A 14,382-nucleotide genomic window follows, 5' to 3' on the forward strand; every position below is an offset into this window, starting at 1 on the left:
TCATGACTCAATAAATTACCTACTTTAAATTTCAACAACAACACAAACAAACACAGAAACAAAAAGTGTGAATATTTAGTGATTGTTTATTTAATGGAAAAAGTAGCGAGGTCAAAGAGTTGCCAAGGGAGATAACTCCCATTTCGACGAAGAGTGTTCGGATGCAGTAACGTGAATATTGATCAACATTTATAAATAAGTAGCAATACCACATGGGAGCAAGACATTTTGACACCAAGAAAATTCCCAAGACATTTCGACCCCAAGACACTTCAACTCCAGTCAAGGGACAATTTCACCCCCAAATTCATGCATATTTAAAATAATAATTAGCACTAATATTAATTTCCACTAATCACGCCATTATTCACTGACGTCTGCAATTAAAGAAGATACCAACACATCTCTAAGTCGCCGGAAAAGATGTCAACAGTTAATTATAATTAAAGTCACATTTATTAAGTTAATGAATGCACATGAATCTGAATGAAAAGAAATCACATTTACTGCACACTAGAAATTTGTATAAAAAATCTGATTTTTTAAGAAACAATAATAATCACACTGCTAATGGTAATTCCCACTTATCACACGGTTATTCATTGATGTCTGCAATTAAAAAAAAGATGTAAACAGTCAGTTATAATTAAAGTCACTTTAATTAAGTTAATCAATGCACGATAATTTGAATGAAAAGAAAAAGGTTTGAAAATTAAACGCACCACATGCTTTAAATTTGTACAAAAGAGCCTAACATTTTCATTACATGCTAATTTTTATCCTAAGCTTTAATAAAGGTGTCTGGCATACTTGTGTGTAAATTTTGCATTAATTTATATTAATTACAGTTTATATTGTGACATTTTGATCAGGTATATTTTGGTACAATATGAACTGAAATGTGTTAAAAATGACAATGTCGTTTTATCCTTGTGTACAATATCATAATCATGTCAGGCCTCGCCAGCTTACTTTGTCTTGTAATAGATGCAGGAAATGATGGCATCGCATTTGCGATACAGGTTAGTGTAATGATTCATTATCCTTTTTTATTCTGTCAGTATTCCTCTCTTAAATATTTATTTATCTATTTCTGAATTGAACATACCAAGTAGCATAGATGTTTGTATATTCATACATTTTATATATAATAGTATACATATATAATTATTTTTTTCCTTCAAGCTTACCAACTTCATACAGTTATAGAATTTCTTTATTTTCAGAACATAATGTAAATAATTCAATATTGAATCAATTAATGATTAGCAAAAATATCTTACTAAATTCAATATTTTAGGCTGACTCAAACAGTTTGCAGTAATTGCTAAGTATTAAATGTTTGACTTTAATGCCAATATATCATGTTCTGTAGTTTTGAAGGTATTTTATTTCTAAATTAGTACTGAGCATGAAGTTAGTAGCGAAATCTTCATTACAATAAATCAATACTATGATTACAGATACATGTAAATTCTTAATATTTAGCTTTCCAAAACACAATATATATTTTATAATTAGTAGCATATAATAATAATAATAGCGTTATTAATTACGGTGTATTTTCCATTTCGTGATTTCATGTACTTTGAGTTCTGTATACGTTTAATGTCCTTGAGGACGTTTGTGAAAATCTGTCTTTTGCTTTTCGGATTTGCACCGCCAGATGCTGTCATGTACGTGTCCAATGTGTTCTTTTTTCATTAACTGATAATTCCCGCTGTCGTAAAGAGCACTTCTATCATCTATGAAATGGAGCTGTGTCACGCTGAAAAGTTTATTTATTAGATCTTGCGTGTGTTGTGGTTTCCACTCAATGAAAAGTTGTAGAATGTTATTGATGGACCCTGCATTGTCATTAGTCAAATTCAGTATTTTTGCAGCTATCTTTTTGAAAAAAATATTTATGTAGTCTTGGTTTCAAGTTATTTATAAAGTATGGTGCAAATGTCAGATGCTGTTCACTGATGATTGTTTCCAAAAGTTTCAAAATCTATTGCAGTATTTTTGTCTGTGATGACCGTGGTATCAAATATTTGGGTCATTACTGTATCACGTTCACCCTTTTCCACCCATATTTTATTCTGAAGGAAGTGCCTGACATTATCCTTCAGATGTTTCGTGCACAGATAGCATTTAGACGAGGGGAATACAGGCTCTATTGGCTTGGTTATACTCTTCTCATCGTCACTTCCAAATTCCATCATTTCAGGCACTCTTACTTCCACAGATTGAACATCTAGCTCTGTAGCAATATGCTCCAGAAAGCTCTTGTAAGTTCTGTAAGAAGTGTCTGTGTACAGAAGGACAGGATCAATACATATCGGATTTTCGTTTGTACTGTTTCTGTCAACTCTTTGATATGTTATACTATTGTTTTACTCATCAATAACTCGTTGATACATTGTACTATCGTTTTACTCATCAATAACTCTTTATGCAATTTGTTTCATAAATATAATGCAAAGAAAGCACGATTTGCTAGAGAATTCAATAATCAATAAATATACATTTCTGTTTGATAGTGTTGATAATGGCCTGATTTACTAAAAGTTAATTTATATTTTCTTTATGGAAACACTGTAAAGTTATTTTGGTAAAAATAAATGTAAATGCAATAGCTCATATCATTTTTTATGACCAGCTAGAAACTTGCTATATTAAATAAATTTAAAACGATGAAATTCTACCTTTTATATTCTATTACTATGCTTGCGTAAACATTAATAACTTCTAAAATAAACCAGTTATGTGTGTTTCATTGTTTTTCTTCTTTTAATCAGTCTGTAATTTGGGTAATATTACTGGCATGTCCTCTTGATTCACTATTAAGACAGAGTAATTCATAGAGAATTAAACGACTTGGTGGTTTGTGAGTTACTGTTGATAATTGATTGTCTCTGTGACAGTACCAATCATTAAATGGCCTGTATAATCAGACAGTTTAGATAAATTAAATCTGATATATCAAGCATGACACTGATGTAAAATCGAAAGGAATTACAGAGCAACTTTCTTTCACGGCTACTTAAAATCAAGGGAAATCACTCGTGTGGAGCTTGTAACACACTTTGGTCATGTATTCTAAGCGTCTCTGTCAAAAATGTTGATGCACGATTTAAAACGAAAATTTGTATACAAACAGTTTATAACAAAATAAATGAGAGAAGTATGGTGCATAGCCATTAAAAAAGAAAACTGTTTAATAATATTATAAAATTAAAGATATTTGATGCATAAGAGTTAGTTTCCGTAGTTTATTGCTAGAAGAATGTCACAAATATAGTCCGTGCAGCGAAATCAGCCCACTACACTACTAAGATCATGGAAAGTTCCAGCTGCAAAGAGCTCTTCGAGATTACTAACAAGCTAATGTCAAGGAACAAATCTACACCACTTCCAACTACCTTCTCTCCTGTCATCCTTCCGGACATATTTGCAAATTTCTTCAGTGACAAAGTACAAACCATTAGAGAAAAGCTTGACACCACAATTACAATTGATTCGTCATCACCATACAGTTGGGATACAGAATATGAGCGGCAACCATTAGCAGCATTTGAACCTGTCTCTATGGATTTTGTACGTACAATTGTAATGAAGAGTGCACCAAAGTCATGTGAACTTGATCCGATTCCAACATCACTGCTGCTTGAGTGCTTAGATCTACTATTGCCTTAACTAACTGATGTTATTAATACCTCTCTCTCATCCAGGGAATTCCCATCATTTTTCAAAACTGCCATTGTAAAGCCTCTGCTGAAGAAACCAACACTAGACCATAACGATTTAAAGAACTACCGCCAAGTTTCTAATCTCCCACTCATACAAAAAATCTTAGAAAGGTTGTTCTATCCCAGCTTGTATCTCATCTAAATTCAAACAGTCTTTTTAGCAATGTACAATCTGCATATCGCCCTTGCCATAGTACTGAAACTACTCTTCTGAAAGTAGTTAATGACATTCTCTCTGCATTGGATAGCGGAAAGATTACAGTCCTCACCCTCCTCGATTTGTCTGCAGCATTTGACACAATAGACCATGATATATTACTTCACCATCTCCAGCATGTATTTGGCATTCATGATACAGCCTTACTGTGGTTCAAGTCCTTCTTGGTGAACAGGACACAAATTGTATTTGCAAATGGAATACACTCCAGCCCAGTTGATCTCTGTTGTGGTGTTCCACTGGGGTCTGTTCTTGGACCTGTTCTCTTCATTCTGCACACTTGGACGCTCTCAAGTGTCATCGATCATCATCCAGTGTCTCACCAACTGAATGCTGATGACACCCAAATATACAAATCTAGCCACCCAACTGAAGTTGATGCTACCATCCAAGGTGTAGAGAGGTGCATTTCTGATGTGAAATCATGGATGACATGTAACAAGCTCCAGATGAATGATGATAAAACTGAGGCCATTCTGATCACAACACAAAGACTTTCTCATTCACATCCTTTACTTCAAACAATATCAGCAACACCAACATTAAATTCACACAATCAGTACGAAACCTAGGTGTTACTCTGGACAGTACTCTCACATTGCATGAACATGTCATGAGCATATGCAAGGCTGCATATCTTGAGCTGAGACGCATCAGCTCAATTCGCAAATATCTTACAGTTGATGCCACTAAAACACTTGTGTGTTCATTAGTACTTTCAAGACTGGACTATTGTAACTCAATTCTGTCTGGTTCGTCTCAATATCTACACTAGAAACTTCAAAACACAGCTGCTCGGATTATACTTTGAGTACCATGATCAGAGCACACCTCCCCGCTGCTCTGTACCCTACACTGGCTATCCATTTGATCCAGAATCAAACACAAAATTTGTTCTCTGTGCTACATTTCACTGTCGGACTCTAGTCCAACATACCTATCCGACCTCATCCATGTGTACACACCAGCAAGATACTTACGCTCCTCTTCTGACAATCGTATACTCATTATTCCCACTACGAAAACAAAGTCATATGGACAGCGTTCTTTTGCATACCAAGGCCCAGCAACATGGACTGAATTGCCCACTGAACTTAGACACAAAGACACAGTGATTCCATTCAAGAGGGCTCTCAAAACTCACTTATTTCGACTGCAAGAACAAACTTAAAGACCTAATAATGCTTCCTACCTGAAATATTGTCAGCATGTTTTTTAATTTTTTAATGTTTTTCTAATTTCATGGTGTTTGTTTTTGTAATAATATTATGTTTTTTATCTTATAGGTATTGTCTAATAGTATAAAGCGCTTAAGCGCTATACAAAGTCCTCATTATTATTATTGGAAATAGGGACATCAACCAATACTATTAATCACTGATGGTAACAATGTCTGTATCATACAGTGTATGTGTGTTTGCCTCTTTTTTTTTTCTCGCTTCTTAGTACGTTTTTGAGAACTTTGGTGCCAATATATGTAATATTGGGGTGTTCTTGGAGAGTCTTGGGGTGTTTAGAGAGACCGCGGCCCAAGTTGGTCGAATTGTCTATAATCAGTGTTTAGGAAATATAGATGCATACGTTTGTCAACAATTTTCAATTGCTGACTCTTCTCCAATTCTTGTAAGGCATCCATTGAACTTCCCGCTACTGTTCAGACTGGCTATACTATTAAGTAATAAATACTGTAATCCTGGTAGAGAATCAGCCCAAGTAACAATCCAAATGTCAACGTCCCTCAAATTAATTTCTAATCTCGTTGCCTTAACGCTTTCTGGAGTTACTCTTTAACTCTTTGTTCAGAACGAATAGTCATAACAAAGAGAAATGGAGAGAAAAGCGGTTAGGGAACCAGATCAATTTATATCTCGACTCGACGAAAATAGCCGATCTATTTCCGATTGCCCAACCAAAGGCCATAGACCAATCAAATCGCAGCAATTGCAGAAAATGCACTAAGAAAGAACAGAAAATAGAAAAACATGGCGGCTTCCATAAGCGGTGTGTTCGACGAAGTAACCCAAAATAGAATTAATTCGTCAAAAGTACTTGTTGTCGGCGCAGGAGGAATTGGATGTGAATTGCTAAAGAATCTTGTCCTCTCTGGCTTTCCTGACATTGAAATTGTACGCTTCCTTCTCTTTTTATACCCACCTCACACGGCCACTGTAACGCGCCAGGCGGGTGCACCATTTAGAAAATTTAGTACATTTATAATTATATTATTGGTGTATTTTAAAACAAAATAAGTTATATTTTGTGAAATGTTGTTAATATAATAATCTATTTCAATGGGTTTTTTACAGACCGTTACAATGCTTTTTTTAATATAATTTGTTTTAGAACAAATTAACATTTTCTGTATAACTTCAGTCGGGGTATTGTCTAGTCCTACAATGTAAGTCATAGCACATGTTGTTTTTGTTTTAGTGCTATGTCTTACTATCCAAATAACGGCCTTGTATAGCGTGTTTCGATGTTGTTGACATTGGAATGAGTAGTCAAAGTTTAAGGAAGTCTCGTACACTTGTCTGCCTATATCGATAGTCCTACAATGTAAGACATAGCACATCTTAGTTTTGTTTAAATTCTATGTCTTACTATGCAAATAATGGTATTATATAGTGTGTACCGATGTTGATGACATCGGAATGAGTAGTCAAAGTTTCAGGAATACCTCACATTTGGCAACATATATCGACACTCTTCCACTAATTTATGTGTAATTAATATACTTACTGTGCTGTCTTTATCCTGGCAGACTAAAAATATGACTCTAGCAAATAGACGCATTTTCATGTTCCATTGACATACATTTGAATTTGTTGCAGTGTGACAGTAGTTGAGGTATGATGAAGTATGTTTAAGTAGGTTCATGTGGCAGATATGTTTCATGAACAAAACTAAATGTTACTTTAGAGTTCCAATAGGCATAATATATTTTTATTTGTTTCGTTAAAGAATAATATTTCAACTTAACCTGATTTCGGCATTCCTGGCTCTCATCGCCTTCCAGCCAACTGAAATGTAGGCCAACAAAACTTTAAAACAGGTCCATTTCTTTTGTGAGAATTTGAATTTATTAGAGAAAAGACATATGAGTAAGTAAATCTGACTAAAATATTATGACTTTGTAGAAAAGCGTTGTTATTTTAATTGTCAGCTGTGTGAAATATTCCTGAAAATTTGACTTTCGTAATGATGTTAGTCGACATCAAAACATGCTACACAGAGCTGTTAGTTAGGCTGTATCCTAATGAGTTGTTTTGTACCCAAAGCAGTGGTCATTTCATATCCATGGTGCTGGTTGCTTCATACCCAATGCTTTAGTCATTTTGGACCTAAAGTACAAATGTAACCACCAATATCATAAAAAAGATATTTCATATGTATTTCAAACTGTTTAAAGCATTTGATTGTTTCATTACAGGTATTACCATGTGAGAGTTAGTATCTTTGGATCGCCAAGATGAAGTATTGTAATATAATAGCATTTCATCAGAATAAACTATTTCTATTTTCCTTTTTTTTTCCTTTGTGATAGCTATATATATATATACATAGAGGCATAAATAAATTACAAAGGTACATGTACTTACACGAACGATCAATGCAAAAATGAATCTGCATGTTAGTGAAGTAACAGCTATATATAAATGGATAATATTTAATAATAATAATACGAACATAATTAAGGGATAATAATATGAATTCTACATGATCTTGTATACTTTAACGGGAAGTATAATTGAAATGTTAAGTTATCAAATGTTAAAATCCATGTTTGATTATTTCATTCTTTTTGTTTTACTTTAAAATAATTACACGAAGTCTCCATTTTTCAGGAGTCTTTGGGATTTGGAGAAATCTTAATAAATTTCATGTCAAGAATTATTTGACATTAATACTATATTTACCTCAGTTGTTTACTGGGGATTTACTTTATCTATGAAAAAATAAATTTGTTTTACTCAGACACTTAATATTTAGTATAATGATCAGAAGGCAAACTTGGAGTTATATACAATGAATTAAAATTTATCATTAAGCCAAAAAGAATCAATCTGGAAATTTATTCAATAGTTTCGTGGATGCATACATTGTTACTAATTGTCCCTGCTCTTACTCTTCTTTGTCAGTCACAATTGACGTATGTTCGACTCCTAATTATTTGTCATCAGGTATTGTACAATTTATGTTTAATTTCTCTCAGTTTATTTTAATGGTCTATCTATTTATTATAAGCCGGCAAAGCCAATCTTCCTTTCCATGTGCTAGTTAGCCTCTTATACGATGAAGCCACTTAAAAAAAAAAATGCAGACAAGAATATTCTTGGTGTGGTAAGAGTACTAGAGCGGCGTTATCTCCTCTTCAAAATTACAGAAATGTTGCAGCAGCATATACAGCCTGACAACTGACTGACAAGGCAAATTCATTGCATTATTATACAGTGATTTTCAAATCTGAAAACAGAAATGCATATAGTAATTATGTTTTCTTCATGTATGTAATAAAACTTGGAATGTACAATTCAGAATAATGTTGTTGGTCTTTTGTTCTTTAAGAAACCTATTGAGCTAATCTTTCATCTTACTGAGACATCTCCTTCAATCATTCATTGGATTGTAATTTTTAAAATTCTATTCTGGAAAAAATAAATGCCGAATTACATAGGGTGCTGTATTAAATACATTTCAATACTGGCAGAATCAAAGCATGCATACATATCTTCGAGTATTTAAATAATTAAATAAGTTTTTAAACACACAAGTAAATATATGTAAAATGCAATGTCAAGTTAAATCAGCCTCTCTCTCTCTTTCTCTGCACAATTATTTATGTGCATTATATTTAGGAGGATAACAGAATAAAACAGAATATGCCAAACAATGAAAACAAATTTTCACTTGGCATGACAAAATATTCCTGGTAATATTTATACTTAGTTGAAAACAGAGAATTTCAATTATACGACTAACTTGCTAGTTTCTTGTGATCAGTGAAAGTGTCCAAAACTTTGCACAAGTATGCTAATGCAGCGGGTAGTGTACAAAAAATGGCTTTGGCGGTCTGTATAGTATACCGCTTACAACACCTTTAAAAGCAGGCTACAGAAGTTGAAATTATCACCAGTAATGGTCTTTGGAGAAGAGAAACTTAATCAAGCAACACTGTTTATCTGCATTCAGCCCCATTATTAAAAGATCTCAGAATTTCAAGTTGCTTTGAGAGGATAAACTTCTGTATTTTTTTCAATCACGTTAGTCTTTACTAAATAATACCAAGAAATATGACCAGCACCTTGGGTACAAAATGACCAGCACCTCAGTTATGAAACAACTTGTACCTTGGGTACAAAACGACCAGTTTCCACTGGGTATGGAATGACCATGAGCCCACCTGAAGGGAGTATTATCGGCCAGTTCAGTTGAAATACATGTAACAGGTTGTTAAGTACAGCCAGCTGGTTAATATTTCAAATAAATTAAGCTATTAAATAAGATAAAAACCACTTAAACTGATATTGTAGATGATTTAGTTGGTATTCGCAGCAAAACTGTGGTGATAACATTTGTGATTAATTAATTAATTATTTAATAAGTAATTAACAACCAAATATGTCAGTACACTACATTAACCAACACAACTAACAATAAAATAAAATCTTTTCACCAACTTGTTTATTATTATTTATATTATTTAGATATTTAATTTTAAAAAGTTTTAGCTGTTATATGACATGTCATCAAGACTGTTTACATAACAGTGTGATACACATTATTAAGACATAATGAAATGTTCATAACAATCCTATGCTTGATAATTCATGGACTAGTAATGTAAAAGAAAAGATTATCTTGAAGCTTAAATGATGTAAATTCTTTTATTGCACTTGGGTTATTGGAAAACAAAATAGTACTCGCCTTTCCGGTAGTGTTGACATTAGGAATAACTGTGTGAATTGTTTTGTTACATAGTACATGTAAACATTTTTGAAACCCCATAATGCAGTCTTGATACAGACAGTAACAATCATGATAAATATAACCAAAATTTGGAATATTTACATTGTCTAGTTTAATTTATTTCTTGTGCTTGATTAAATTACATATGTCAGGGTTTAAACATATATTTTTAAAAAATATACAAATACATGTTCGAGAATACCTGGAGGTGTCCGATTTTACCCCGTGTTTAGCCTCTATTTTGTATGACCCAGCATGATCACGTGATACATGTATGTTCAAAATGGATGCTGCAAAATAGCAATTGAGGTTATTTGCTAACATTAATTCCATTTGGCAGGAAAAAGTTAAACAGATAAGTCTTATTGCTCCATTCCATTTAAATTCATCTGATAATACCCTGATTGACGTTAAATTGAGTTGTGGGGGCCCCGAGTGGTCTAAAGCATTCTCCGTTATGGATCACTGCCATCTCAGCTCTGTCTGCGTGTGTTTGAGTCTCGGATTCGGCTAATGTGGGTATGTGAGAAAGCTACCAGTAGCTTTTTGTGGGTTGGTGGTTCTTTCCTGGGTTTTCCCGGGTTCTTCCTCATGTGCTGAAAAATGGCGTTAAACCATACAACAACAACAACAACAAATTGAGTTGTGCACAGTTTTAAAAAAATGAACTTACCTTCATGAAATCTGGACAAATAAATTCATTGGAAGCATTCCAGCACACACACCGCAAACTTGAAAACAGGTCCATTTCTTTTGTGAGAACTTGAATTTATTAGAGAAAAGACATCAGAGTAAGTAAAGTTTGACTAAAACATTACGACTTTTCTTTGTAGTAAAGCATCATTATTGGCTGCCAGTAGTGTGAGATATTCCTGAAAATTTGAATTTCATTACAATGTTAGTCGACATAAAATAACAATGCACAGTAAGACTTAGATGACCAAAACATATATATCAACGTCGAGCTCTTACATATAGGACTTCAGTAGTCCTACGATGTAAGACATCGATGCTGATATTTTATGTTTTGGATATCAAGGTCTTACTGCCCAAATAACAGTGCTGTAAAGCATGTTCAGATGTCATTTAACATCGGAACGACAAATCACATTTTCGGGATTATCTCGCACACTTGGCAGCCCATGTCTGCGCTTTTCTATAAATTAAAGTTATAATGTTGTAGTCTAGACTTTTTTTTACTCTGATGTCTTTATCCAACTAAATTCAGATTCCCACACAAGTTAATGGACATATTTCGTTGGCCTACACTGCAGTTTGCTGGGATGCCATGGAAGTCTTACATTGTAGGACTAGCCTGGAGAGTAATCTGAGTTTCATGTGACCTTGCCACCTCATTTTTGCTATTTGAACCTTCATGCTAAGGTGTAGAGTCAGAGTCCATTGCCTGTCAAAAAGATGGAATACGCCGACACAATTTGGTGTGGGCATAGTGTAGCCGCTTACAAGCCGGCAAAGCAAACCTGAATGACTTTTCATCGAGATATATCGGCGTATCAATAGGAATATGATTTATTTCTCAGAAATTGCGAGTGTAGCATTCATTATGTCTTTAATCCACTGATTGATGAGATGAAACTGCAGCGTTTATTAAATTTGACCTGGAACCCAACATTTGCATTCATAGTCACTACATAAATCTGGTAACGTACATGTCAATGAATTCAGCGGACAGATATAGTCTTATGCTATCAACAATAAACCACTTCCAAGGTATTTGTACATAGAATTCAAAAATATACGAAAGTCACATACTATTTGTAAATAAATATTCACTCTTAATTCTCAACATATTTATTCATGAGAAAAACAACTACTAGAAACCTGTCAGTATCGTAGCAAGGTGGAGATTACCAGATTCATCAAGTACTGAGTATGTGTCAGCTGTGTGTTTTTTTGGTATCACAGGACTACCGCATTGATGTTTGGTGAATCTGGTTTTCTCAAGTTGCTGCATGGTTTACAGATTTGTGGTCATTGTTTTCAGAATAAATATTTTCAGAAGTTTATGTTCTTTCATTTTTTTTATACACATGTGACTTTAATTTATATGTTCGATTTGTTTGTACAGGAATAATAGAAGTTGTTTATTGTTGAAATCACATGACTATTTGACATGTGGGTTGTGACATTTTTGTAGTCATGTGACTAGGAATGCAAATGTTGAGCACCATGTCAAATTTCCTAAACGCTGTAGTTTCATCTCATTTGTCAGCGGATTAAAGATATAACAAATGCTATACTCATAAGTTTCTGAGAAAATAAATCGTATCCTATTGATTTCATGTAGGTATATCTCGATGAAAGGTTGTTCAAGTTTGCTAGACCAGCTAGTAAGCGGATATCCTATTTCCATCTTTTTGATAGGCAGTGGACTCTTCACCCCAACATAAATGTCAAAATATCAAGAATGGATTGGCAAGGGTCAGAGGAAACTCGGACTACTTTATTCTCGCTATACTTAATGTTGTTATCAGTACATATTAAAACTATTTTGCTGTTGCTATGATTTTCCATTTGAGTGCCTTAGTCCATCAACTTTATAATGTTTCCTTGCAAACACAAGGAGAAAAAGTTGGCCCTGATTTTCCCTCAACAGATTCCTGTAAAAAAAATCTGTCAATTGATGTATAAAACAGCATATGGTGGCTTTCCCAGATTAATATACCATGTGGAAACAACTATATAATTGAGGTATTTGCCTAACATGGGTATGATAGCAGTTAGTTATTTTAATAAACAATAATTGCAACTTACCTATAAGAAGGTATGTCCACACTTGTGTAAGCTTAATATTTCCACAAAAACGAAAAGGATCCAGTGATTATATCAAACACACAAATGTAATTAGAGTTGAACTCCATGAATAACAACATTACAGATATTTTATTTAAAATACTTAATTATATATTTTAAATGTCATTTATGAAAAGAAATGTAAATATTTAAAAGTCTCTTATTAATAATAATAATATTATTATTGAAATATTTCTGAATTTTAAAAAGTTTGACTTTTGTTTTCCTATTTATGTATGATAAATATGATAATAAGCAATTTTTTAAAATTTTGGTCCTTATAGGCTACCATGGAATGAAATTCCAAATTTAACCCTGTAAGGACATGTACATCATCGTCTGTTTATGACCAATAATCATCAAACAACCGATGATACTCTGGGTATATGTCATTATCAAAACCAATGCTGGTATAGTAAGTGTGACAAGAGTTTTCTATTTGATGATCAGTGGAATTGCATGCACTTTAAAAAATTGGAGTTCTTTGCTTTTCATTGTAGACTTTAAAAAAATGTAGACATTTTATTTTGTGGTGAAATTGTGCTGACATATTTACGTCCTTACTGGCTACAGCTTTACCTCTGTATTTTTTATTTCAATGTTTTTATATTAAATTTCACAAATATATGCCCATCATCTTAACTTGTGCGAGAGAAATGTCTGGCTTGAGAATCCCTGTGATACACATACAGTGCTCCCACTTTATGATCCTTTTCATGGGAGTCATAACGGGGCTGTTATGAGTAAGTAAGCTGTATATTGAGGGTGGGTGGGTGATAGAATTCAAGTAGCAATGATAAAACAAAATTCAAACAATGTGATCCATGACCTAAACAGCTTGATTCAGAGGTACATTACAGTGAGGGACCACTAATGGAATTGTTTGGGTTACATGATGTTTGTTTGGATTGACTAAGTATTTAAATTGTCATGTATCAGATGCTTGTATCCATGGCATCTTGTATGTGCAAGTCAGACGTTTTGTTTACACTGTTTTTCAGATTGATTTAGATACCATTGATGTCAGCAATCTCAACAGACAGTTCTTGTTCCGGAAAGAACATGTAGGAAAATCAAAAGCACAGGTGAGACCTACTTTGTATTTGTACTTGTAAAGGCTTAAATATTACTAATTGCATGAAAATTTCTCTGGTAGAAAGTTTTGATATATTCAATTATCTAATGTACCAGACAATGCCTGAAGTATGTAAGTAATTTTCCACTCCAAATCTGGCTTGTATTTTACCATATGTACTCACTTATAAGTAAAGTTAGCCAACTAACAACATAGAACCAAGATCTGCCATCTCATTAAAAGCTGTTAGACAAGGGTCTGTGTTGTTTTTTGTTCTACTGATTACTACTAGCAAACTGCATATATCCAGATCTTCAGGCACATTATCTGTACCTCGTGCACAGTGAAAATTATTGGTCATATTGGCAGAGTACTAAAGATGAGGAGGTTAGATAAATGCAACTGGAAGCCCCTACAAAACAATTTGGATCCTATGATTGCAGTTTGTACTATAGGATGAGCCATGTATAGTGTGTATGATGTTTCATTCATAATTCTCAAGGTTAAGTGGTACTGATAAGTGAAAGTAAACATCACCTGATCTGACCGGGACAGGCATTCTTGGAATGGAGGTC

The 14,382-nt window shown here is 33.6% G+C and overlaps 2 protein-coding genes across 2 annotated transcripts in view; one reads left to right on the forward strand and one right to left on the reverse strand.

The window, feature by feature from the left end:
• LOC149782808 (HAUS augmin-like complex subunit 4) overlaps positions 1-5,793 on the reverse strand; it is a 54,583-nt gene extending 48,790 nt beyond the window's left edge. Inside the window, exon 1 of the mRNA XM_089934326.1 lies at positions 5,533-5,793. Coding sequence (XP_089790452.1) covers positions 5,533-5,587 — 55 coding nt within the window. The 5' untranslated portion in view covers positions 5,588-5,793. The remainder of the gene's footprint in view (positions 1-5,532) is intronic.
• Positions 5,794-5,898: 105 nt separating this feature from the next.
• LOC149782809 (SUMO-activating enzyme subunit 2-like) overlaps positions 5,899-14,382 on the forward strand; it is a 104,052-nt gene continuing 95,568 nt past the window's right edge. Inside the window, exons 1-2 of the mRNA XM_089934325.1 lie at positions 5,899-6,077; positions 13,734-13,817. Coding sequence (XP_089790451.1) covers positions 5,934-6,077; positions 13,734-13,817 — 228 coding nt within the window. The 5' untranslated portion in view covers positions 5,899-5,933. The remainder of the gene's footprint in view (positions 6,078-13,733; positions 13,818-14,382) is intronic.

The sequence above is a fragment of the Sinohyriopsis cumingii genome, chromosome 15 (genome assembly GCF_028554795.1).
Source record: "Sinohyriopsis cumingii isolate HCF-2022 chromosome 15, ASM2855479v2, whole genome shotgun sequence".
Lineage (NCBI taxonomy): Eukaryota > Metazoa > Mollusca > Bivalvia > Unionida > Unionidae > Sinohyriopsis > Sinohyriopsis cumingii.